The 27,097-nt window shown below is 38.7% G+C and overlaps 1 protein-coding gene across 3 annotated transcripts; it reads left to right on the top strand.

The window, feature by feature from the left end:
* The first annotated feature begins 15 nt into the window (after positions 1-15).
* Mansc1 (MANSC domain containing 1) lies at positions 16-26,826 on the top strand. Of its 3 annotated transcripts, none has more exons than XM_076852674.1 (4): positions 16-102; positions 11,716-12,038; positions 16,345-16,485; positions 25,463-26,826. In XM_076852674.1, the coding sequence occupies exons 2-4, from the start codon at positions 11,816-11,818 to the stop codon at positions 26,392-26,394; spliced, it is 1,296 nt and encodes a 431-aa protein (XP_076708789.1). In that variant the 5' UTR covers positions 16-102; positions 11,716-11,815; the 3' UTR covers positions 26,395-26,826. The 3 variants fall into 3 exon arrangements, with proteins under 3 accessions (XP_076708789.1, XP_076708790.1, XP_076708788.1); XM_076852675.1 differs by lacking the exon at positions 16-102 and adding an exon at positions 408-451; XM_076852673.1 differs by lacking the exon at positions 16-102 and adding an exon at positions 5,489-5,648.
* The last annotated feature ends 271 nt before the right edge of the window (positions 26,827-27,097 follow it).

The raw sequence follows: 27,097 nt of genomic DNA, 5'->3' as shown, positions 1-27,097 counted from the left end.
GGGAAGAGGAAATCAGCTCCCCCGCCTAGAATGGTGCCTCCTTAAAGGGCCCGGCCACCTCTAAGAGCCTGACCACCTCAAAGCTAGAACTGGCCTAAAAGGGTAAGCCCTTTCCTACTGTAAAGATGCGTCACCTTTAAGCACCACCCACACATTGAGCATTCTCACACCCATATTCTAGAACGACTTTACAAAATAGGTATTTTGAAGTCTGTTTTACAAATGGAGAAAGAATGGTGCTACATAAACCTAGGATGCAAATCCTCAACTGTCCGGATGGAAAGATACTTTGTAAGCTTTGAAAACTGGGAGTTTGGAAGTGGAAAATCACACACACACTCACAAAAAAAAAAAAAATTAAGAGAGGGTGAAGGAAATAGCTGGAAATGAGAGGGAAATAACAAATTGAAAATGCTGATCGCCTAATTAGCGTGAGTGTGCATCTTCAAAGGTAAGTAAATGATCCTACAGCATAGGCATTCTCTGGGCGTCTTGACAATTACCAGGTTACTCTGGAACTAGCAACAGGTGAGCAAGAAATACAAGTAATGCCAAATGGCAGATTTGGCAGTTCGAGGATGTAAACTAGCAATGCAATGCCATCAAGGAGTTGGGTGCCCTAGGATTCTCAAGACTTTGCAACTTACTTTATACTGTTTCCTTCAAGAAATTACAAGCCAATACCTTGAGATTTTATATGCATAAATACTATTTCAGGAATGTCGAATTGACTAAACCATGTTTAAGTCTACTCCACTATATCACAGTGTGTCCCCTATTTTACCTCATTTAGTTTTAATGAAATCTGATTTCGTAATGTTTAGGACTGTCTGATTTCAAACTTGGTGCTCTTTCCTCTAATTTGTTTGCAATGAGAAAATTGCAAACAAATGTTAAGTTCAGTGTTCCAGGAGAATATGAAGATAGAACTAAAAACTGCCTGAGATCAGAATAGGCTCCTAAAAGGTGGTGAACCTATATTCTTGAGGTTCACATAAGCCTCAAGGGATAAGGGATTAGGGAGGACTCACTAAGCAGGTAAACCATTTCCTCCTGGAGAGCCCTGTGCTAGCCTTCCAGATCTGCCCTCCTTAAGAGTGAGAGAGGAGATAAAAGGGGAGTGGAATAAAGACTCATTCTAGTTCTTGTCCCCTCTCTTCCACATCAAAGTGTGTTTGTTTTGTGTCCCATACTCAACCCATAGTGGCATTATGATGTTGTTTATGCTTCCCTTTGGGTGACTATTTCATTTTAAAAGAGAGGTTCTGTCCCATCTCCTGATAAATGGAGAAATAAAACTGGTAATGCATATAGTGCAATATTATTTGGCAAAAAAAGAGGAGTAAGTGCTAATAAATTCTTCTACATTGATAAGCCTTTTTTCAATCAGCATCATGTTTTTAAGTTTTATCACAGAAGCCCATATATTGGACTGGGGATGTAGCTCAGTGGCAGGGTGCTTGCCTAGCATGTTCTAGATCCTGGGTTCCATCCCCAGCGCTGGAATGGGGGGGAGAAAAGCCATATTGCCACATATTGTAATTCCATTTACTTGACAGGTCCAGAAGAGGCACTACAGGTATAGAAATAGATCTGTGGTGGCCTAAAGCTGAAAAGGAAGCTGAGGGGGATAAAGGGAGTGATTACTAATGGGATATGGGGGCTTCTTTCTGAAGATGTGGGAAATGTTCTAAAATTTATTGTGATGGTGGTTATACAACTATTTTAAAAACACCGATATGTACACTTTAAATGGGTGGATTGTGTGTTATGTAAATTTATCTCCATAAAGTTCTATTCAGAAAAAGGATATCTGAAAATGTAATGCCCTTATTGACTAAATCAATATTTACAGGAGGCTGCAATGTGCTGGGGGCTTGTTAGAGTCTAAGATAAGAGATCCAATAAACCCCAGGCCCTGTCCTTAGGAAACTTACATCCTGGTGGCAAGAAAATGAAATGAGGGGCTGGGGATGTGGCTCAAATGGTTGCGCGCTCACTTGGCATGCGTGTGGCCCGGGTTCGATCCTCAGCACCACATACAAACAAAGATGTTGTGTCTGCTGAAAACTAAAAAATAAATATTAAAAAAAAATACTTTCTCTCTCTCTCTCTCTCTCTCTCTCTCTCTCTCTCTGTCTCTCACTCTCTCTTTAAAAAAAAAAGAAAATGAAATGAGTGTTTTTATAAGGATTCTAATGGTGGAACTTTATAGAAGTAGGAAACATTTGGGATTGATGCCTTTTAGCACCCCTAAAATCACTTCCACATGAGTAGCAAGTTGTGTTTGTTATTGTATGTGTGATAATGAACAACTGAACAGTCTTTTCAAGTTAATAAAGTACTTTCATATATATATTAGCCTCATGTGACCTGCCTATAAAGTAGAAACTACTTCCTTAATTTTACAGAGAAGTGATCTAGGTCACACAACTAATTAGTGAAAAACCCAGGACTCAAATTTTCTAAGACTTTTTCAAATTAGCTACCTGGCAGTCCCATCCATCGGGTCTCCCAAGCCAGAAATCTGTTTACCTTTACTACTGCCCCAACCAGTCGCTAAGTCCTGGAAAGCCTGTCTCTTCTATATCTGTACCCTTTGAGGGGCTCATCAATTCTTCCATTTTCTGGAAGACACAAGGACTCTGACCTCACCTCCTTCAGTACATTCTCCATGGGCAGGCAGAGAGAAATTTCCAGAATATTAATTAGTTTTTTTCTAATTAATATTCTCTGTTCCTCTCTGTACATAGGCAATGTTCGTGCCAGGTGGTCTGAATTTCTAAATAGTCGTGCTTTTTCCATCTGGACTAGTTAGACTTTTCCTCCCAATCTAGCTAAGTGAATTTCATCCTAAAGAATGTTAAAACTAAAAAGATTTAACCTAGGTATCCCTTCCTGAAAGGCCCACCTCTGAACTTCCATGGTTAGCAGCTTCCATCATAACATTTATTCTTTCCATAACCACTGGTTTTCTTGTCTGTCTCTACTGAACTACAAACATCTTGAAGGTAGAGCTCATGTCTTATTGTTCTTTAATTTTCCTTGCAGGCACTTAATCATGTTTTCTTTCTTTTTATTTTTTATTTGTTGGAGTTATAGAAGGACAGTATGACTTTTTAAAATTTATTTATTTATTCTAATTTGTCATACATGACAGCAGAATGCATTTCAATTCATAGCACACATATGGAATACAAATTTTTATTTCTCTGGTTGTATACAAAGTAGAGTCACACCATTCCTGGTTCAAAAATATGTCATTTTGGAGGTATGTCTAGGGGTGGGAGTGAGGGGAACAGTGATTTAGTAACAAACTTCTACAATCTAAGCACATTTTCCATTGTTTGGCAACAAATATATTTTAGTTAAATATTTACTGAGGGGCTGCAGTAGGGGCTCTAGAGGTAGAGCACTTGCCTGGCATGTGTGAGGCCCTAGGTTCAATCCTCAGCACCACATATAAATAAATAAATATATGTACCTAGGGTAATGATGTCCATCTCATTCCACCATCTATATCCCCATGCTCCCTTCCTCCCCAACAGCATACCCTTGTTTTATTTTATTTTTATGTGGTGCTGAGGATTGAACCCAGTGCCTCACACGTGCCAGGCAAGCACTCTGCCACTGAGCTAGAGCCCTAGCTCTTAATCATGTTTTCTGAATAAAATACTTTTTAAAAATGCCTTTACATAGATGGGACTTCTAGCTCTCAAGAAAAGAGGATTAATAATCTGCAAGCAATGAGGCAACAATGGATATGGTTTCTAGTTTAAACACCTGTTTCATATCAATAAAAAATTTTCCTTAATCATTATTTTTGTCCTTTGTTCACTGTTGTCACTTCAACAATAACAGTTCATTGTATCAAAACACTAATCTGAATTTTTTTTTTAAATTTTTGGTACTGGGAATTGAAACAAAGGATGCTCTACCACTGAGCTATATCTCTACCCCTTTTTATTTTTCATTTTGAGACAGGGTGTTGCTAAGTGGAGTAGGGCCTCAAAAAACTGTTGAGGCTGGCCTTGAATTTGGGATCCTCCTATCTCAATCTCACCAGTCCCTGAGATTACAGGAGTGTTCCACCATGCCTGGATAATCTGACATTTCTAATGATGGAAAGGTCTACTAGGATGGACTTACACAACAGCCCCAACAATAGAAATAAATAAACAAATGCATCAATCAATCCCTTACTGTATAAGGACAGTAACTTCACTGGAAAATCACTCTGGAGTTTACTTTTCTTTGATAACTCTTTGAAACCAAAATGTGGCAACATTATTGTAAGTGGAGAGTAGGTCATCCTCTGAATACAGCTAGTCCAGTCAGTTTGACAGACTATTGTTGACAAGTTTTCTCTGACAATATATACCTCCTATAGCTATTGGTTAAAACTAGGGTGTAGCTGTTGGCTGTATAAGCCTACATTGCATAATGTTTCAGGTTCCATAGCTCTTTCACACCAAAGTAAATATATTGTCAAAGGTTAAACCATTTGGCAGAGTATGTCAGTGGTTCAAAAATATGTCATTTGGGAGATATATCTGGGGGTGGGAGTGAGGGAAGCAGTGATTTAGTAACAAACTTATGTGCAATCTATTGCACATTTTCCATTTTTTGGCAACAAGTTAAATATTTACTGAGATATTGCAGTAGTGGCTCAGTGGTAGAGCACTTGCCTGGCATGTGTGAGGCCCTGGGCTGAATCCTCAGCAGTACATATAAATAAATAAATATTATCAAAGATCCATTGACAGCTAAGAAATATTTTTTAAAAAATTTACTGAGCACCTATTACATACCAGGTACTAAGCTAAGTGTTAGGGATACAATTTTAACTATAACATGTTGTTTTCAACATCATTATTAGCCACACCTAAAAACAGTAAATCTTGCAGAAAATCGAATGCTTTCCTCCAGGTTTGCAGGGCATATAATATTTAACTCAAGAATTGTCGAATCTAATTGAAGACTCTCCATTATCCAATTATGGAAATACGATCCTCATGACTATATTCCAAATAAGATGCACTGTACATTTCCAAACATCAACAAACTGCTCTCAGTGGTTGTCTCTGGGACGAGGGATTAGGAGATTGGGACAGTGGAGCTGCGAGAGGGGGGCATTTACGTTTGAGTTTTTTTTGCTTGTGCTTTGGTGCGCGCTTGGCCTCACAGAGGCGAGAAGGCACAGCTGCAGACCCTCGGGCTGCCTGCAGTCTCGCGCCCACGCCTCCCCTGCAGCGCGCACAGCCCGGGGCAGGCAGGGTGGAGCGAGCTGGGTGAGGATGCCTGAGAATGCGGGCTCATTCCGGGGCTCTGCACTGGGGGCCTGCAGTCTCCGCCGCTAATGGATACACGGTTCTTGCCGATGCCATTTGGTTGAACGTTGCTGGGAAGCAGCTCCGGGTTGCAGGGCAGGAACGTGCCCTTCCCCCGCGGCAAACTTTCGGTCGTGCAACGGAAGCAGGAACTCGCTAACCTCAAAACCCGGCCGGCGTTTGCTGGAGCTGCGGAGCATCCCCCGCAGTCTTCGGCTGGACCCCCGGCGCGGATTCGCTGGTACTTTATGCGGGCGCATCGGATCTGTCTTTGCTTTCAAAGGGGACCTGGGACCCCCGAGGTCCTCTCGCCACCAGGTAAAGGCGTTTTCGTCCTCCTCTCTCGACTGGCCCCTAGAAGCTCCTTTCCCAGGGCCGAGTTCCTCCACTCACATCGAACATCCGAAGATTTTTGTGTCACTGCAGTATCCCAAAGGGGATTGCCAGGCAGGGTCAGAAGCACCTGCCTTAAATGGCACCAGCTCAGCATTGTTATCAGAGGGAGAGGCGGAAGAATAGTTCAGTGAGCAACATACCTTTCTTCAAAGGAAGGGAAATTTCCCCATGTTTTCTTATATGGTTTATTTCCATTTTCCTACCTTCCTAATCGTACAGTTGTACTAATTGTGCAGGTGCTTCTGCAGTTCTAAGCATCCTGATAAATTAGAGTATGCTGTGAGTAAAATGATTTCCAATATTTGAAATAGTCATGTACAAATAAATATTAGTGATCCTAGTAAGCTGGAGTAAAGGCTCATGTACTTTCTCTCTCATTCCTGTAACGTTTCCCCCATCTGCCAGCCGAACAGCTTGATTTCAGACCTTTAAGGCTAAAATAATAATGGGTTAGAAAGTAATCAGTTGGAGTTGTAGCTCAGTGGTAGTGTTTGCCTAGCAAGCACAGGCCCCTGAGTTCTATTCCCAGCACCACAAAAATAAATGGATAATCAAATTTAAGACAAAAAGAGGAAGGCAGAGCACAGCTTCATAATTTTATGAAGATAAGCTCTTTAGAACTTCTTGCAGTGCAGGTGCTATAAAGATGCTGCATAAAGAAAACCCTCCTGACCCATCTCTCATAGTTCAGGTTTCTTAGCAGAGAAGAGACTAATTAGAATCCAGTTGAAAATAAGATATTTGCCTTCTCTTGTTTCCTTTGGGATAGAAAACAGGCATGTAGACTGTAGCAGCATAATAAGTAACTAGTGCCAAGATTTTTAACCTGCAGAATCCGTGATACCCAAAGAGTCTGTGAATAGAATTCAGGACATCTATGAACTAAGGTGAAAAAATGTGTTATTTCACTAACCTCTAAGTGAAAGGTAGCATTTCCTTCAAGAGGAATATAGGCAAAAGCCACAGTAATAATAATAGTAGCTGTGATTTGCCACCCATAGGCATCACAGATATTTTCATGTATGTTACTTGTTGCATGTATCTCAAAATATTATTTTTTATATATTTTATTTTCTTGTTGTAGTTGAACACAATACCTATTTTTATTAAATTGTTTAATGTGGTGCTGAGGATCGAACTCAGGGCCTCACATGTGCTAGGTGATCACTGTACAGCTGAGCCACAACCCAAGCCTCAAAATATAAATTATAGCAGTTACGGGGCTGGGTTTGTGGCTCAGCGGTACTGCGAGGCCCTAGGTTAGATCCTCAGCACCACATAAAAATAAAGGTATTGTGTCCAACTACAACTAAAAATAAAGATTTTTTTTTAATTATGGCAGTTTCTAGATGTACCAGTTATTATTTAATTGGTTAATAAAGAAGTACATAGCCGGGCGCTGTGGCTCATGTGAGGCTGAAACAGGAGGATCGCGAGTTCAAAGCCAGCCTCAGCAAAAGTAAAGCATTAAGCAACTCAGTGAGACCCTGTGTCTAAATAAAGTACAAAATAGAGCAAGGGAGGTGGCTCAGTGGTTGAGTGCCCCTGAGTTCAATCCCCAGTAAAAAAAAAAAAAAAAAAAAAAAAAAAGTGTCAGTAGTAGTGGTAGTACATATATGCCAGACATAGTGACACACACCTGTCATCCCAGCTACTTGAGAGTCTGAGACAGGAGACTTGTAAGTTCAAAGTCAAGATGGCAATTTAGCAAGGCCCTGTGTCCAAAAAAAAAGGCTGAGGCAGTGATGCGGTGGTAGAGCCTCCCTGAATTCGGTTCCTAGTACCACACACACAGCAGCACATATATATCACACAATGTCAGGTTTTTATTCTAACTGCAAGTGGGAATAATAAGGGGATCTATCTCATTAGGATTCTTGTAAGGATTAAAGATATATGTGTAAAGTGCTTAGAATGGAGACTGGCATGTGAGAAACCATGTTACCATTTTATTATATACAGAAGTTGTACATAACAGCAAAGGAGGTATTAGACTTGTGTTCTATTCCTATAGACTGATTTTATTTTTTTAACCTTTCTAAAAATATATTTATTTTTAGTTGTAAGTGGACACAATATCTTTATTTCATTTTTATGGGGTGCTGAGGATTGAATCCAGTGCCTCACGCATGCTAGACGAGCACTCTACAACTGAGCCACAACCCTAGCCCTATTTTTTAACCTTTTTGTATTTTTTTTTTTTTACTAAAGTTTGTACCTCACATGGGTTTACTCTACATGTTTTATAATTCTACCATGTCTTTTTAATTAATTGATTTATTTCTCAAGTATTTTTCTAATAGGTTAGACATTTTTCTTTATTGCAAGAACATAAGCATGAAAAAATAGAGACATGAGCAGATGCAGGCTAATTTTTTCCTACATAAATGAGTCTGAAGTATGAAGGGTAATATTTACAGTATTCATTAATTCTACATGGATCAGGGAACCTTCTCAGATTTTGTTCCACCATCCTTACCATCTTAACGTTTCTTCTGGTTGAGGTGAGAAGTTCTATCGGTTTTGATGGATGTGCAATGAAATGTGTATCCACCATTGCAATATCATACAAAATAGTTTCACTGCCTTAAAAATCTACTGTGCTCCACTCATTCATTCCTCTTTTCTTTCTGGTAAGCACTGTCTCTTTAGCTTGGCTTTTCCAGAATGTCACATAGTTGGAATCACATCAGTTCAGACTGGCTGCTTCTTTCACAAGCAATGTGATTTGATCATTTCCTTTTGTTGCTGAATAATATTCCACTGTATACTTGTATCTCATTTTGTTTATCCATTCACCTATTAATGAACAGTTTGATTGTGTCCAGTTTGGGGAAAATTATGAATAAAGCTACTATAAGCATTCTTGTGCAGGTTTTTGTATGGATACAGTTTTTAACACATTTGGGTAAATATATAATAGGACAATTGCTTAGTTGTTTGGTAAAACTATATTTAGCTTTGTAAAAAACTACCTGAGTTTTTCCAAAATGATTATACCAATTTGCATTCTTATAAGCAATGAATAAAAGTTCTTATTGCTCCATATCATTGACAGTTTTTGCTATTATCACTTTTTGGATTTTAGACATTCTTATATATGTGTAGAGGTATCTCATTTAAATTTGCAATTCCCTAATGACACGTGACGTTGAGCACCTTATGCTTATTTGTCATCTATGTATCTTTGGTGAGGTCTATGCAAATCTCCTGCCCATTTTTTAGGGTTTTTTCCCCCTAATTATTGAGTTTTAATTGTTCTTTGTAAATTTTGGATACCAGTCCTTTATCAGATATGTTTTTCAAATAGTTTTTCCAAGCATATGTTTGTCTTTTCATTCCTTTAACAATGTTTGTTATATAGAAAAAGGTTTTAATTTTTTAAATTTATTTTTTAGTTATAGGTAGACACAATATCTTCATTTTATTTTTTTTATGTGGTGCTGAGGATTGAACCCAGTGCCTCACGCATGTTAGGCAAGCGCTCTACCTCTGATCCACAACCCCAGCCCCAAGGTTTTAATTTTAAAGAAACCCAACATTGATTTTTTTTTCTTTTATGGATTGTGCTTTTGGTATTGTATCTGAAAACTCATCCTTTAGTCTGAGGTCACAAAGATTTTTCTCTTATGTTATCCTCTCAGAATTTTATGGTTTTGTGTTTTACATTTGAGTTAATGATCCATTTTGAGTTAGTTTTAGTACAAGATATAAGGTTGTGTCAAGAGTTATCTTTTGCACATGGATAATCAGTGATTCCAGCACCGTTTTTGAAAAGACTACCTCCATTGAATTGACTTTGCTCCATTATCAAGGATAAATTGCCTGGATTAGTGTTTGTCTACTTCTGGGCTTGCTATTCCATTTCATTGATCTATTTTCCTATTCTTTTTCGAGTACCACACTTTTTTGATTACTATAATTTTTTTTTTTTAGTACCAAGGATTGAACTGAGGGTACTTTACCACTGTACTACATCATCAGTCCGTTTCTTTTTTATTTTGAGGTCTTGCTAAGTTGCTGAGGGTCTTACTAAGTTTCTAGGGCTAGCCTCAACTTGAGCTTCTCCAGCCATAGCCTCCCAAGTTGATGGGATTACAGTGTGCACTACTGTGCTCAGCTACTATAGCTTTATAATAAATATTGAAGTCAGATAGTGTTGGTTCTCCAGCCTTATTGTTCTGCAGTATTGTGTTGGCTAGTCTAGGTCTTTTTGCACTTCTATGTGAACTTTAAAATCAGTTTGTCGGTATCCACAAACTTTTTTGCTGGGATTTTGATTGAGGATGTATTGAATCTATAGATCAAGTTGGGAAAAACTGACATCTTAACAGTGTTGAGGCTAGGGATATAGCTCAGTTGGTAGGGTTCAATTCCCAGCACTACAAAAAAAAAAAAAAAAAAAATTGCATTATTGGGCTGGGGTTGTAGCTCAGTGGTAGAGCACTTACCTAGCATGTGCAAGGCCCTGGCTTTGATCCTCAGAACCACATAAGAATAAATAAAGTTAAAATACTGTGTTCAATTACTTATAAAAAATAAATATTAAAAAAAAATGTAAGATCTTCCTATTCTTGAACACAGACTATCTCTCCATTTACTTAGCTCTTCTTTGATTTCTTTCATCAATATTTTATAGAAACATTTTAAAGACTATTTTTTAAATTTTTTTTAGATATTGCTGGATCTTTATATTATTCATTTATTTATATGTGGTGCTGAGAATCGAACCCAGTGCTTCACACATACTAGGCAAATGCTTTACCCTGAGCCACCACCCTAGCCCTTAAAGACTATTTTGATAAGTATTTTTCAATGTAACTGGCTTCCTTAGTAATCCTATAACTGGCTTTTTAAAATATGTATCTCAGGATAGATCCTAACCTTCCTTAAACTATCAAAGGGATTTGTGACCAAAGAAAGGTTAAAAAGAAGCAATAATTCTGTGCTAAGCTATCATTCAGTCAACATTTGTAGTCTGGAAATATGGGAGTAGGTGAGTGAGTGTATAATAATATTATCTTGTCAGTTTAACGTTTATTTTTCCTGAAAAAATTGGCTTTTCCAATGGAGTTGGCATTATACATAGTGTAACTTGTATTTTGAGGGGGGGTACCAATAAGTCTTTTCCATAAACTTTCTCTCAAATGAACCAGAATATTCCCTCTACTGACCAGATAATCCCTAGATTTAGATTATTAGATTTATCTGCCTCCATTCCAATATATAAAGAGAGGCAACAGTAAGAAAATCTTCCTCTACTTCCTCATTATACAATGAGGTAAAAATAAGTTTTGTTTTGTTTTTTAGTAGGGCATGTGGCTCATGTCTGCAATCCTAGTAATTCCAGAGGCTGAGGCAGGAGGTTTGCAAGTTTGAGACCAATTTGGGCAATTAGTGAGACCCTGTCTCAAAATAAAAAACATCAAGGGCTGGTGATGTAGCTCAGAGGTAGAGCACCCCTGGGCTTCGTCCTTAGTGCTGCAAAAGAAAATGTGTGTGTGGTGGTGGTGGGGGATGCTCTTTTGCAGGGCTGCTATAGGATTAAAGAGTGTGATATATGCATATTGTTTAGCACGATGCCCCCCATCCAGTAGATGATTTTAAAATCATGTTATTGCTGAGAAAGGAAGTGTGCTCAAATCTAGTATCACTTTTTCTTCAGTAACTAGAAATTTTGTGTTCTCTCTCCTCCTAGTTAGGAGAGGCAAGAAGAACTAGAACTCAGACTTCTATTTATACCTCTTCATTGGTACTGTCAGCTTTTAATCATCAACAGGATAGTATTTGTGTTTGTGCTTACTCGTTATTTGCCAAGTTTCTAATGAGTGTTCATCTCAAATATATTAAGGGTGAAATAAACAAAACATACTTGTTTCTGTCTGTCCTTCTCTAGGTTGTATGTGGGTCATTTTCATTAATTGAAATATTTTTTCCTTGGTTTGTAAAGGAAACAAAACTGATTGATGACTTTCTATTTTTGTTCTAGAGAGAAGTTCTATCATTTGTGCAAGCTTTCTGAAGCAAACTGAGATCACAGAAAGAGTCATTCTTAACCTTTGAAGACCAAGACTAAAGTGAAATTTAAGATGTTCTTCAGGGAAGAACGAAGCTTGACCTACACTTTGGTGATAATTTGTTTCCTGACTTTACGGCTGTCCACCAGTCAGAATTGCCTCACCAAGAGTCTAGAAGATGTTGTCATTGACATTCAATCATCTCTTTCTAAGGGAATCAGAGGCAATGAGCCCACATATACAATAACTCAGGAAGACTGCGTTAATTCTTGCTGTTCAACAAAAAACATAACAGGTAAATAACATGGCAACCCTTTATTCCATGTTTTAATAAGCATCTGGTAGATGTGACATAAGCATCTGGTAGATGTGACTGAATAATTTTTTTAATATTTATTTTTTAGCTGTAGTTGGACACAATACCTTTATTTTATTTATCTTATGTGGTGCTGAGGATCGAACCCAGAGCCTTGTACATGCTAGGCGAACGCTCTACCGCTGAGCCACAATCCCAGCCCTGGAATTGAACAATTTATACCAGTGATTCTCAATGGGGAAGAAAGGTGGGTGACAAAATCACTGAGGAATTTTCCACAAGTGTGCCTTCCCCTCCTCTAAGCTGTGTTAACTTTACTGATGAATTTGTGTATACATCTCTCAGGTGATTGGGTAGACAAGAGTTTGAGAATCACTGGTGTTTTATTCTAACAGGCCTTGTTTGGCCTGTTGAAAACAAAAATTGTATTTAAATGCTTAGTTGCCATCATCATGAAGTACTGGGATACAGTGTGATGTTACAAGAATATGTAAACAGAACAAAAGAGTTGAGATGAAAAGTAAAGGTCCTAAGCTCTGGGGGTAGTGGTGTGTGCAGCTTGGGAGGCTGTGACAGGAGGATTGTGAGTTTAAAGCCTGCCTCAGGAACTTAGCAAGACCTTGTGTCAAAATTTATTTATTTATTTTTAAATTTTTTTTTGAGAGAGAATTTTTTTAATATTTATTTTTCAGTTCTCGGCAGACATCTTTGTTTGTGTGCGGGGCTGAGGATTGAACCCGGGCCGCACGCATGCCGCGCTACCGCCTGAGCCACATCCCCAGCCCCCTGTATGTCAAAATTTAAAAGGGCTGGGCTTGTGGCTCAGTGGTAGCGCACTTGCCTGGTGTGTATGAGGCACTGGGTTTGAATCTCATCACTACATATAAATAAATAAAATAAAGATCTATCAACAACTAAAAACCATATTTTAAAAAAGGGCTGAGGATGTGGTTCAGTGGTTAAGTGCCCCTGGGTTTAATTCCCAGTACCAAAAAAAAAAAAAAAGTCAAAGTCGTAACTCATTCCATTAGATTTAAAATCTAATCAGAATTTGACTTTTAAGTGGAAGCACAAAACCTTCACTTTATGGGCCTCCCTGAGCTGGCACAACACAGAACGAAGCCACTGACCACTAGGTAATTGCAGCTTCTAGGACTCTGCAGGGGCAGGGAGTTATTTAGGGACCATGCACATGACACAGAAGGAAACTGAGTCTGTTATGTTTGAACAATGCCTTCATGTACTTTAGACTTAACATCTGCAACCTGAAAAGAGAACTACATATCTAAACAGTGGTTGTTTTTCAGTTTTTCTTATGTCTTGTCCTAGTTCTCTCAATGAAAAGACAACTACATTTATTGAGCACCTAATACCTCTCTAAGTGCTGTAGATAAAACAGTGAATAAGTTGGACAAGGTCTTGTCATTAAGGAACCTAGAAGAGCTAGTGAATCCTGGACCAGTGCTTCTTGACTTATTAGCCAACCAAAGCATATGTTCACTCCTGAATTTTTACTTCCTTTTCTTTCTATAATGATTATAGTATAATAAGGAATATGTATGTAGTCTTTATCCCTGGTTCCTGGCACAGAGCTCCTAAAAACCTTGTGAATTTCCTGAGTGACATGAGCACACATCTTTTGTTATTTATAACCCTTTTAACCATACCTGAATTTGTGCTAATGAAGCTACTCTTGACAGCTCCCTAGATTGCTTCTAGATAAGTGCTAATTGCCAGAAAGGCCACTTCATCAGAATCTTGGAAATTTCAAGCCTCCCACCCCACCCCACCCACCCATCCAGGAAAGGCCTAGAGATTGATTGAATCACATTGGCCAATAAGTTAATCATGTAATAAAACCTCCAGGGGCTGGGGTTGTGGCTCTGCAGTGGAGTGCTCACCTTGCACTGTGAGACCCTGGGTTCAATCCTCAGCACCACATAAAAATAAACAAAATAAAGATATTATGGCCATGTATAATTTTTAAAAATTTAAAAAATAAATAAAACCTCCGTATAGCCCCCTATGTATGATTTAGGGGAGTTTCCAGGTTGGCGAACACATCCATGTGCTAGAAGGGTAGTACACGCCATTTCCATAAAAACAGAGGATACTATACTTGGGACCCTTCCAAACATCATCCTGTGTGCCTCTATCCAGAGATTTATTTATCTTTCTGTTTAGCATGCACAAGGCCCCCTGGGTTCAATCCTCAACACACCAAAAAAAATCATTTTTATCTTTCTAACAACTATAATGGTAAATATAGCATTTATCTGAGTAAATACCATGAGCCATACTAGGAAATTATCAAATTTGAAGGGTAGGGTTTTGGCAGCCCCTGAATTTGTACCTAGACAGATGGTCCTATAATATGGAGGCCCAGTGTTTGCTACTGGCTTCTGAAGTGAGGACAGTCTTGTGGGACTGAGCCCTTAAACCCTGGAGTCTGATGCCAATTATAGGTATTTGAGTCAGAATTGAATTGAATTATTGGGTATCCAGTTTTGTCAGAGAATTAGAGAACTGGTGTGAATGATACTGTATTCTTGGTGTCAGTAGGAAAAAACCCTTCAGGGATCTCTAACTAAACAGTGTGCTTTTGGATACTGTATATGACAGAATTTTAAATTCTTACTTTTTTTAATGTTGATAAAAACATTTATGTGAAATAGAAAGAAACATCACCTGCAAACAGGACTGAATGCTCTCAGTGTGGATATTTCCTGGCACTCTAGGGAACTGCATTTCTCCTCAATTCTAAGGGTTTGCTGTTTTTATTTTACCAGCACAAGTGCTATTACCACTTACTATAAGCAAAGATACCTGTGGGATATCAGTTCATGGATCTCAAACTTTTCCCTCACTTATTAAGCAATGTTTTTTTTTAAACTGTTTAAGGTTCAAAAGACACTTTGATAATTGGCTGATAGCCATGTCTCTAAAAAATGCACATAAACACAAAGGACCCCAAATTTTGCAGCTTATGGCTCCTTTATTTTACCTAAGTGCCAAAAAGAATGTACTGCAGATAACACATTTTTGAGAAATGAAAAGCAGGAATCTCTCTTATTCCCTGAGTAGTGAAGAGATGATGATAAAACCCTTGCAGAAGCTAAAAATCTTCATTCTCACCTAGAGATCGGGGTTGATCCCTAGCCATTTGCTGGTCTAGAAGAAGTGGTAAAAATGATAAGGGAAATAAGGAAAGCCAGAGAATGATCTTTGTTTCGATATGAGGGTTCATCCAAAAGCTCCTGTTAATGCAAGACTATTCAGAAGTCAAATGATTGGATTATGAGAGCTATAACCTAATTAGTTCATCCTAGATTGAATGGACAGACTGGGTGTAACTATAGGCAGGTGGGGCTTGGCTGGATGGGACAGATTACTGGGGCTTGCCCTGGGAGGGTTTATCTTCCCTGCATCGGCTTAGCCTTCTCTCTCTGCTTTTTCTCTGCCATGAACCAAGTAGCTTTCTTCGTCCATGCCCTCCTGCCATGATGTTCTGCCTTACTTTGGGCCCAAAGTAATGATGCTGGCCCACCATGAACAAAAACCCCTGAAACCATGAGCCAAAATAAACTTTTTCTCAACTAAGTTGTCCTTGGTCACAGCAATGAAAAGCTGACTAACATAATACTGACAAAAATAATCCTCCTGTAGGCCCAGGAGGATTGCTTGAGGCCAGGCATTCCCCAGGGAACCCAGCCTGGGAAACCCAGCAAGATCCTGTTTCCTTAAAAAAATTAATGAATAAAAAGATGGACTTTGTATTCCATGTACTACTTGAATCCTTTGTGGAAAGAGGCATCGTATTTATGGTGACTAATTTACTCACTCCACCCTGACTCAGTTTATACATGTCTTGCAATAGAAGAGATACATGAAATTATTAGAGTTCGAGCCATTTCTTAATGTCTAGCCAGTTGGAAGTCGTGTAATGACTGCAAAATTAGCACTTCAATGCATATTTTGAGGAATATTTTAACAAATGGAAGGTTTATTTCTAAGGAATTAAATGTACCATTAAGAACTGGTTTTGTTAAAAAAAGAAAAAGAAAAAAAGAATAACCTTAACTCAGATTTGTAAACCCAACAAGGTTTAAAATTGCTTTGCACAACTAAACTAAGAAAAAGGAAATGATTCAGTGGTCAACGGGCAAGTAAACAAACCGAACAAAGGTGTTTATAGTGGACTCCAAAATAAGTGAAGCTCTTCCTTCTTGCCCTGCTCTTGAGAAAGTCTATTTCAAAATTATGCTTATAAAACCTTTCATTGCAGGGGACAAAGCATGTAACTTGATGATCTTCGACACCCGAAAAACAGCCAAACAACCCAACTGCTACCTATTTTTCTGTCCCAGTGAGGAAGCCTGTCCACTAAAACCTGCAAAGGGACTTATGAGTTACAGGATAATCAGAGGTAACAAAAGCATGTTTCTTTTTCTTTTGTGATTGGAATCAAGGATATGGTTTCTATGGAAGATTTTTTACTAGAATCTAAATAAAACTACCAAAAGGGTTCACATGTGTTTTACTTTGGGAAATTCAATTTATTAAGCCAAAATTTGTTTTCCAATGAAAGACCTGTAAGTGATAATATTTTTTGTTTTTATATTTATATGATAAAAGGTACACAGATCTCTCATGAAATTTTTTTTAATTAATCCAGGTTCACTCTACTGCTAAGCCATGTCCCTTCCCCTTTTTTATTTTTTCTTTTGAGGCAGGTCTCACCAAGTTACCTAAGCTGATCACAAACTTGTGATCCTCCTGCCTCAGTTCCAGGTAGCTAGGATTTTAAATGTATGGCACCCAGACTTTTTTTTTTTTGCTTTTGTGTGTCTGTGTGTCTCTGTGTGTGTATGTGTGTGTGTTACTGGGGATTGAACCCAGGGCCTTGTGAATGTGAGGGAAGCACTCTACCACCTGAGCTCTATCCTCAGCCAAGTTTTCATTATTTTATAATCATATTATCTGAAATAAAATTCACTGGATTTTGTTATCTAGAACTAGAGGGACATTCAATCAAGAAATATTCACTAAACATCTACTATGTGCTAGATTCTATGCAAAGCACTATGAGTATCCATGCTTGTGAAATTTACATATTAGTTTAGAATGTAAAAAGTGATCAGCTAATAAAATGGATGATTACTTAGATACGTCATTCTGGGATTTTGGCATGTTAAGTTTTTCAGGATGAAATGCTTTCAGTATCAAATTTTCTTTTAAGTTTTAAAAGTGTTTTTTAAATCATACCCTTGATTATTAATATTCTATTTATTCAGTAAATAACATTATTTAGCATCTCCTGTGTGCCAAGCACTTTTTTATTTTGGTGCTATCAAGGATTGAACTCAGGGACTTTCAACCACTGAGCCACATCCCCAGCTTTTTTTTTTTTTTCTTGCTAAGTTGCTTAGGGCCTATCTAAATTGCTGAGCCTGGCTTGAACTTGCAATTCTCCTACCTTAGCTTCCTGACCTGCTGGGATTATGGGAATCTGCCATCATGTCCAGTGTGCCAAGCACTTTTTTACACCCTAAGTAAACAACACTAACCATGAAAAAGAAAGTTATCACTTCTGAAATTTAGGGGAAAGAGATAATAACCAGAATAAACAAACAATCAAGAAAAATATATGGAGAGAAGAGGGGAGGGAAGGAGAAGTACTGGGGAACAAAATTGACCAAATTGTATGCCTGTACAAGAATATAACAACAAATTCCACTATTATGGGCAACTATAGTGCACAAATAATATATATACATACATATATATATATATATATATATATATGAAGAAAAATATAATATAAAAGTATAATCACAAATGCCTTGCAGAGACTTTGGATTGGATAATGTAATAGATAATCACTGAGTGGACCCTCTTGATCAGGTGATCAGAGAAAGCATCCATGAAGAGGTAACCCTTAAACTAAGATTTGAACATGCAAGGAGATGGGAGAAAAGCTTCCAGTCCCTGATCCCCAGACAGAATGGTCTTGGAATGTCTGAAGAACAAACATCTTATTCCAGCCGGCAGACACAAGATGAGCTGTGCAGAGAGTGATATGCAAAAAGGCAGGAACCCAGATCACAAAAAGCTTTGCAAGCCAGAGGAGGGGGTTTTTATTCTACCAGATGTTAGAAAGTTGTTGGAAGTTAATTAGGAATGTCTCCTGGTGTTTTAAAGGTGATTTCTCAATGCTTACTGTGACTGCTGTCTCAGGAAAAGAACAATATAAAGACTGATGAGGGGAGAGTGAGATTTAGATGAAAGACAATGGTGTTGGGGACCAGGGAGGTGGTAGAGGAGATAGAAGGAGGAGTGGACATAGAGGCTGTTCCTGAGGTGGAGTTGACAAGACTTGCTGATGGCATGGATGGATGTCAGGGACCAGGACTAGGAAAGTGAAAGAGTTGAGTCCTAGTTTTGAACTTGAGCATCTAAATGGATGGAGACACTACTTAGGCAAAATTTAAGAACAGTTTTAAGGTTGAGAGGTGGAGTGGAATCAAGGGTTTCTCTCTTGCCCGCGTTAAGTGTGAGGTTCTTTATTTGTTGCTGAGGAGGATACCCGGGATTGTCCTCAGGGACACTCAACTACTGAGCCACATCCCCAGCCCTATTTTGTATTTTATTTAGAGATAGGGTCTCACTGAGTTGCTTAGCACCTCACCGTTGCCAAGGCTGGCTTTGAAATCGCAATCCTCCTGTCTCAGCCTCCTGAGCTGCTTGGATTACTGGCATGAGCCACCATTCCCAGTTAAGTATAAGGTTCTTTGGGGAATGATACTGCTCCTGACACTGCCTGGGTGATGGCACCACTTTGTCTCCCAAGTGAGCCTGTGTTTAAGTTTTGTTCATGAGCCAAGAAACCTGCTATATCAATTATTCCTTTAAACATGAGCATGCAGCATGGATTCTTTGTATAAATAATAATCTGTTTCTGGAATACGGTAGAAATTATAGTTGAGTTTGTTTTTTAATGTTTATAATACTTCTGCCAGGTGCACACCTGTAATCCCAGCAGTTTGGGAGCCTGAGACAGGAGCATCACAAGTTCAAAGCCAGCTTCAGCCATGGCAAGGTGCTAAGCAACTGAGTAAGACCATGTGTCCAAATAAAATACAAAATAGGGCTGGGGATATGGCTCAGTGGTCAAGTGCCCCTGAGTTCAATCCCTGGTACAAAAAAAAAGTTTATAATACTTCTATAATATTGTTGATTTTACAATGCACTACGAAAGAGGAAATATGTGATAAAGATCCTCATCAGTGGGAAAGGAAGGAAAGGAAGCTTGGCATGCGTATAAGTGTTCTGGGGGCAAGTGTGAGATGATGAAGTGGAATTAGAATCAAACCATTCTTATGTCAGCCACCAGGGGGCAACATCAGCCCAGAGCAGATTGATAGACATTAGGGGCAAAGTGGCACCAATCCCACCATGCAAAGAACTGTTTATATGTACAGTGTGTGTACAAGTTATGTCCTTAATTCTATTTATGAATATACCTATGTTGATAGATCAAGAGTACCCCATTAAAAACAAATTACTGGGCTGGGGTTGTGGCTCAGAGGTAGAGCGCTTGCCTGGCATGTGTGAGGCCCTGGGTTCGATCCTCAGCACCACATAAAAATAAATAAATAAAGGTATTGTGTCCAACTACAACTAAAAAATATTTTTTAAAAAATGACTGGCATGATCCTGTAATTCCAGCTACTCAAGAAGCTGAGGCAGGAAGATTGCAAGTTTAAGGCTGGCCTGGGCAACTTAGTAAAACCGTGTCCCCAAAACAAACAAATAAAAAAAGGAAGCGGGGGAAAGGGGGGTTAAGGTTATGGCTCAGTAGGAGAGTGCTTGCCAAGCATGTGTGAGGCACTGGGTTTGTTCCTCAGCACCACATAAAAATAAATAAAATAAAGGTATCATGTCCATCTACAACTAAAATAAATAAAAGAGTGGGGTGTAACTCAGTGGCAGAATGCTTATCTAGCATTCGTGATGCCCTGAGTTCATTCCCTAGTACCACCAAAATAAATAATGAAATATCAGTTTGGGGACGTATTGAACAAGAGGATATGTCTGTATTTTTAAAAATTATCTCTTGGCCAGGCAACTGGCACACATCTGTAATCCCAGCAGCTTGGGAGTCTGAGGTAGGAGGATCGCAAATTCAAAGTCAGCCTCAGCAAAAAGCGAGATGCTAAGCAACTCATTGAGACCCTATCTCTAAATAAATACTAAAAAGGGATAGGGGGCTGGGGTTATGGCTCAGAGGTAGAGCACTCACCTAACATGTGCAAGGCCCTGAGTTCGATCCTCAGCACCACATAAAAAATAATAAAATAAAGGTATTGGGTCCAACTACAACTAAAAAATAAATATTCTTTAAAAAAAATGGTGGCGGGGGGCTGGGGATATAACTCAATGGTTAAGTGCCCTGGGTTCAATTCCTGGTACCAAAAAAGAAAAAAATTATCTATCTCCTATTTTAAGTAAAATTCAATGTAGATATATATTTGATGGTTTATATCTGGAGGTACTCTTATTTCCTATATTCAATTGACAAATATTTACAGACTGAAAATTTGAAAGATGACAGTGGACTTTGTTCATTCTATAAACCCATCACAGTTCGGTTTTTTTAATCTTTTTTTTATAGTTTTAAGGTATGTAATTTCTACCCAGGCCTGGAAGAATAGAATTCAGAAATAAAACAGATTGGAACTCTGCTCAGCTAATCTCCATTAGCTAATCTCCATAAAATAGTCGCTCTTTGTTTGTGAAGGGGAGGCTGTACTGGAGATTGAACCCAAGGGTGTTCTATCACTGAGCTATATCCCCAATCCCTTTTTAATTTTATTTTGAGACAGAGTTTTTCTAAGTTGCCAAGACTGGTCTCAGACTTATGATCCTCCTTCCTCAGTCTCCTGAGTCATTGGGATGACAGGCAGTCCTTCATTATTATGTTTTTTAATGTTTTCAGTTGTTGAGGGACATAATACCTTTATTTTGTTTATTTAGGGTTTTTTAAAGTAGTGCTGGGGATTGAACCCAATGCCTCATGCATGCTAAGCAAGTACTCTGCCACTGATCCACAACCCCAGCCCCCAGTCCTTCATTTTTTGACTCAGTGAAGTCTATTGGAAAATGAAACTCAAAAGAGTTGAGAGCAGAGGGCTGTTTCTCAGATCCTTCTATGGTTTATCTCTGTGACTGAGAGAAAGTGCCACGCCTCAGTGCAAACACCAGTGGAAGAGGTAAATGGAGCAGGTGTGGAGATCCCTTTGGGCTTCTAGGAACTTTGCCAATACAAGAATCTTTTTTTTTTTTTTTTTTTTTTTAGTTGTAGATGGACACATGCCTTTATTTTGGTTATTTATTTTTATGTGGTGCTGAGGATTGAACCTAGGGCTTCACACATGCTAGGCAAGTGCTCTACCACTGAGCCACAACCCCAGCCTTCCAATACAAGAATCTTATCAAGAAATGGGACTATTTGTCTTTTTGGTGTTAAGATTTGAGTTCTTTATGTGTCCTAGAGATTAGTGCTCTATCTGATGTGTGTATGGTAAAAATTTGTTTCCAAATTGTAGGCTCTCTGTTCACCTCACTAATTGTTTCTTTTGCTGAGAAGCAGCTTTTTAGTTTGAATCAATCTCATTTATTGCTTCTTGGTTTTAATTCTTATGCTATAGGAGTCTTATTAAGGAAGTTGGGGCCTAATCCAACATGATGGAGATTTGGGCCTACTTTTTCTTCCATTAGGCGCAAGGTCTCTGGTTTAATTCCTAGGTCCTAGATCTACTTTGAGTTGAGTTTTGTGCATGGTGAGAGAGAGAGGTTTAATTTCATTTTGTTACATGTGGATTTCCAGTTTTCCCAGCACCATTTGTTGAAGAGGCTATCTTTTTTCCAATGTATGTTTTTGGCACCCTTCTCTAATGTAAGATAATTGTAATTATGTAGGTTAGTATCTGTGTCCTATATATATATATATATATTTTTTTTAAATATATATATATAGATAGATAGATAGTTCAACATCTCTAGCAATTAGAGAAATGCAAATCAAAACTACTCTAATATTTTTATCTCACTCCAGTCAGAATGACAGCTATTAAAAATACAAACAACAATAAGTGTTGGCAAGGATGTGGAGGAAAAGGCGCACTCATACATTATTGGTGGGACTGCAAATAGATACAGCCAATATGGAAAGCAGTAAGGAGAAACCTTAGAAAACTGGAAATGGAACAGCCATTTGACCCAGCTATCCCATTTCTCTGTCTATACCCAAAGGACTTAAAAACAGCATACTACAGGGATACAGGAACATCATTGATGTGCTGTTTATAGATACACAATTTACAATAGCTAAACTGTGGAACCAACCTAGATGCCCTTCAATAGATGAATGGATAAAGAAAATATGTATGTATACACAATTGAATATTATTTAGCATTAAAAGAGAATAAAATCATGGCATTTGCAGGTAAATGGATGGAGTTGGAGAATATAATTGTAAGTAAATTTAGCCAATTCCAAAAAAAACAAATGTCCAATGTTTTCTCTGATTTAAGGATGCTGGTTCATAATGTGGTTGGGGGTGGGGCATGGGAGGATTCGATGAACTCTAGATAGGGCAAAGAGGAGGGAGGGAAAGGGGATAGGAAAAGTTGGTGAAATGGATGGACATCATTACCCTAAGTACATATATGAAGACATGAATGGTATCTTCGTATCTGTATACAACCAGAGATATGAAAAATTGTGCTCTATATGTGTAATATAAATTGTAATTCATTCTGCTGCCATATATAACAAAATTTAAAAAATAAATATAAAAGATATAAAATTAAAAAAAGAAGAAATGGACTAAGCTGAGCAAGGTGGTGCACACTTGTGATACCAGCTGGTTGGGGGCCTAAGGCAGGAGGATCTTGAGTTTAAAGCCAGCTTTAGCAACTTAGCAAGGCCCTAAGCAACTCAACAAGACCTTGTCTCTAAAATGTTTAAAAGGGCTGGGGATGTGGCTCAGTGGTAAGTGCCCTGGGTTCAATACCTGGTACAAAAAAAAAAAAAATTACATATTACTCTAGGAAAAGGCCTTGGCTTTGCTTTATTTCTAAATTTGCATGCTTGATAAAGAAAATGACTATTTCAATCATTCTTGCCAATGGCTTTATTTGCCTTGTGATATCACACACATTAAAACGTATTACCTATATAGTTTCTCTTTTTTTCCCCTCAAGCTTTAAAGTGAAATTTGTTGAGTCATTATTTTTTTTTTTTTTTTTTTTAGTGTTGAAGATCAAAGTCAAGGCCCTGTGCATGCTAGGCAAGTGCTCTACCATTGAGCTACGCCCATCAAGTCTTTTTTTTTTTTAATATTTTTTTTAGTTATAATTGGACACAGTACCTTTTATTTATTTATTTTTATTGCTGAGAATTGAACCCAGTGCCTCACATGTGCTAGGCGAACGTTCTACTGCTGAGCCACAGCACCAGCCCAAGTCTTTTTTTTTTTTTAAATACCTGAATTCTCTCTAAAGATACAGGTAGTTTTCTGATATTGATGCTATGAATGTGAACATGACCTGTACTAAAAATGCTCCTATTCTGCATTGTTAGAGGAAAAAGGAAATTCAGGCACCCAAATTTAGAGTACTATATCCTAGAGCAGGTGTCTGCCAATGTTTTCTATGAAGGTTTGACTATTTTAGACTTTTAAGGCCAATATTTTAAGCAGTGTGGGGCATACCTGATCTCTTGTACCTATTCACCTTTGTCCTCATATACAAAAGCAGCCATAGATAGATAACATATAAACAAATATACATGTGTACCAGTAAATCTTTATTTATGAATACTAAAATTTGAATATTGTATAATTTTCATGTGTTACAAAATATTATTCTTGTTTTGCTTTTTTCCAACCATTTGAAAAATGTAAAAACCATTCTTGGTTTATAAGCCATACAACAACAGGCATCAAGCCAGACTTGGCCATTGATCCATAGTTTGCTGGCCCTGTCCTACATAGATGGATAAATGATAGCTCTGAAGGGCCACCTAGGGGTATGAGGCTTAGAGAGTAGCCACAGGATATTACAAGTATGAAGTTGCGCCTGGATCTGTTAGGAAACGGGGGAGGACTAGTTTAAAAACTGAGATGGATGAGATTTGAGGAAGAAGGAAGTCAACCAATAAAAGCCAGGAAATTCCTCAGCTTCTTTCCTTGTGTTTTCTGCAATTCTGATCTAAGCAAAATAACTAGCCAAGTAGCAGAGTAATAAAGAGTAATTCAGACGATCATTTGCTGCCCTTGATTACCTGAACAAGCTTTTCTGGTTTGAGGTGTGATAGATGGTGTGTGTGATCAAGAGCCAGAGTCCAAGCTTTCTCCAGCAGGAACACATCTGAGGCTGGTTCTTCCTCCACAGGAATCAGGACCATGAGGTTTTCTGCTCTTTTGATTGTCAGTATGTCTGTCTCATCCTCCTCCTAGCCTAAGACATTGATTATAATGTTCTAAGCTTTGAGAGTCAAATTTAAATCTCCCAGTAGCCTTCCTCCTGAGTAGAGTGCTGGAACTGTGTACCCCCTGGTTTTTGCTTGAGAAATGTGATCAACCTTCTGCTGCTGCCTTGGTTCAGTGTGCTGAGACCAGATCCAGCCCTCTCCTCCTTCCTGTTAAAGAACATCACAGGAATCACAGTTCAGTTCTTCCCTGCTGAACCCATCAACTCACTTTCCCACCACTCCTACGTAGCCTTTCTTGCCTGCCCTGTGCCCATGCTATGAAATCTGTCCTAATAATTACTTGTCATCTGAGTCCCAGTTGATATGTCCTGCAGGAGCTCGTGCCTCACAGCAGCCTCCTCCCTGCTAGTCCTCAATTTGCTCCTGTCACCTTGTCCCAGCTCTCTGCCCTTGCCCCAGCCCCATCTTCATAACCATCCCCATCTTCCTAACCCTCTTGTTGCCCATGTCAAGCTCCTCTTAGCCCCCTGCTTTACTGCTCCTATCTTTTTCTTAATTTACCTGAAGTGCCTCCATACATTTCTTCTGTTCCATCAGAGTAGAAATAAACCACAGCATTGGGCAGAGAGGCAGTATCATCAGATTCTGATTTAGCAACTTGTATTTTTCCTTTTTGTACAGATTTCAATGGAATATCAAGTATCAGGGTCAGGGGTGTAGCCCATGGTAGAGTGCTTGCTTCTTAGCACACCAGGCCCTGCATTCAGTCTCAGTTAAAAAAAAAAAAAAAGAAATCAAGTATCGGTTATCAGTTTGAAGATAAGTTTAAACAAGCTGTTGTGTCATATTTTTTAAGCCACCCTAGCATGGACATATATAAGTCTCCTTTTGTTTACATTTTCAGATTTTCCATCTTTGACCAGAACTGATTTGCCACACCAAAAGTTAGCACAAGAAGATGATCTCGTCCATGGCCAGTCTTCACAAGCGGTCACTCCCACTCTCCCTTCTCTGACAGGTAATTTGAAGCCTACTGATCTCTTATGGAGAGATGCACTTTCTCAGAAGTCTGGATCCCCGGGTCACTTGCAGAAACTATTCAAGACTGATCAAACGACTACACGGGTCTCTGTTTATAAAGAGAACGTCCATTCTCAGAATTCACAGTTTTCCTCAGAACTAGAAATAGCTCATCCACTGCCTGAAAATGCAGCTACCTTCCCAGCTCCAGGGGCTGCTGCTGCTTCTCCGCCTGACACCTCTGCTCCTCTGAAACCTGCAGTTCTTCTACCGACCAATACTTCAGTGAGACCCTCTGTGACTTTCCAACCATGGGTGGTCACCACAGCTCCACCTGTAACCACTGTCACCTCTCAGCAGACCAGAGCCCCCATTTCTACAGTTTTTACACATGCCATGGTTACACCTCAAGTTAAAACTACAGTAGCGGTTCCAATTACCATCTTTCAAGCATCTACAGACTTGACAGGCACCTCAGAAACTGTGCCCTTTGGAGAAATGCTGACTTCAAACATAAGATCTGGGCATAAATCTGCTACACTTTCTTTGTCAAATGTGGAGTCTTCTGCTACAAATAAAACTGCTTTTCAGGACAATGGGAAGGCCAGCGTAGGTGGTTCATCACTAAGCAGAGTTCCAGAAAGCCCATATAGCCTTCCATTTGAAAAGTGGCTCCTCATGGGTACCCTGCTTTTTGGTGTTCTGTTCCTGGTGATAGGCCTCATCATCTTGGGCAGGATGCTCTCAGAATCCCTCCGCAGGAAACGGTACTCAAGACTTGATTACTTGATCAATGGAATCTATGTTGACATCTAAAGGCAAAAGTAGCTATCTCTTGATTATTTAGTAATTGGAAGCCAAATGCAGTGAATTTCTGCTGACTTGCTGGTCTCAATAGGAGATTGTATTCTGAATACCAGAAAATGTCCCTTACCAATTTCTTTTTGCTTGTTTTTTTGAGAAGGAGGGAGAAAAGAAACCGAATTAGGTAATTTGAATGATCTGTCTCTAAAATACTGACTCAAAATAAAGCTCTACCTAAAGTAATAAAGTATGATTGCCATATAAATTGGGAAATTCAGCTGGCTTTTTGCAAGGAATAAAGGTTAGGACGTCTAGATTCCAATCTGTAATATTTCTGGTTCCAGATAAAGTCAACTGTTTATGATATTAGTTTTAATGGATTTGATTTTCTTTTTATATGAATTCCAATAAAACTTATTCCAGATGTATTTCCTTCCAATTAAATATTTGAATAAATCTTTTCTTACTCGGTAATGTTCTTGTAAGTGACATGTCCAGCTGGATAACTTTCAGTTTATTCCCACCAGCAATATGATGAAATGATGAAAATATGTGTTCCAAGTTAAAATGACAAATCCTTCTTTTCCCGTCAAGGAGCAAAGAGGTTCCTCTGGGAAACTTTTAGCAGAATATCAGCCTATATGGAGACAATGATTAAAGCCAATTCTAATAAATGGCCAAATCCACTTGGGGTCTGTTCTTTTTGTATTAACAT

The sequence above is a fragment of the Callospermophilus lateralis genome, chromosome 4 (assembly GCF_048772815.1).
Source record: "Callospermophilus lateralis isolate mCalLat2 chromosome 4, mCalLat2.hap1, whole genome shotgun sequence".
NCBI lineage: Eukaryota > Metazoa > Chordata > Mammalia > Rodentia > Sciuridae > Callospermophilus > Callospermophilus lateralis.
Note: the sequence above shows the minus strand (reverse complement) of the source record. Positions and strands in the feature narration are given on the sequence as shown.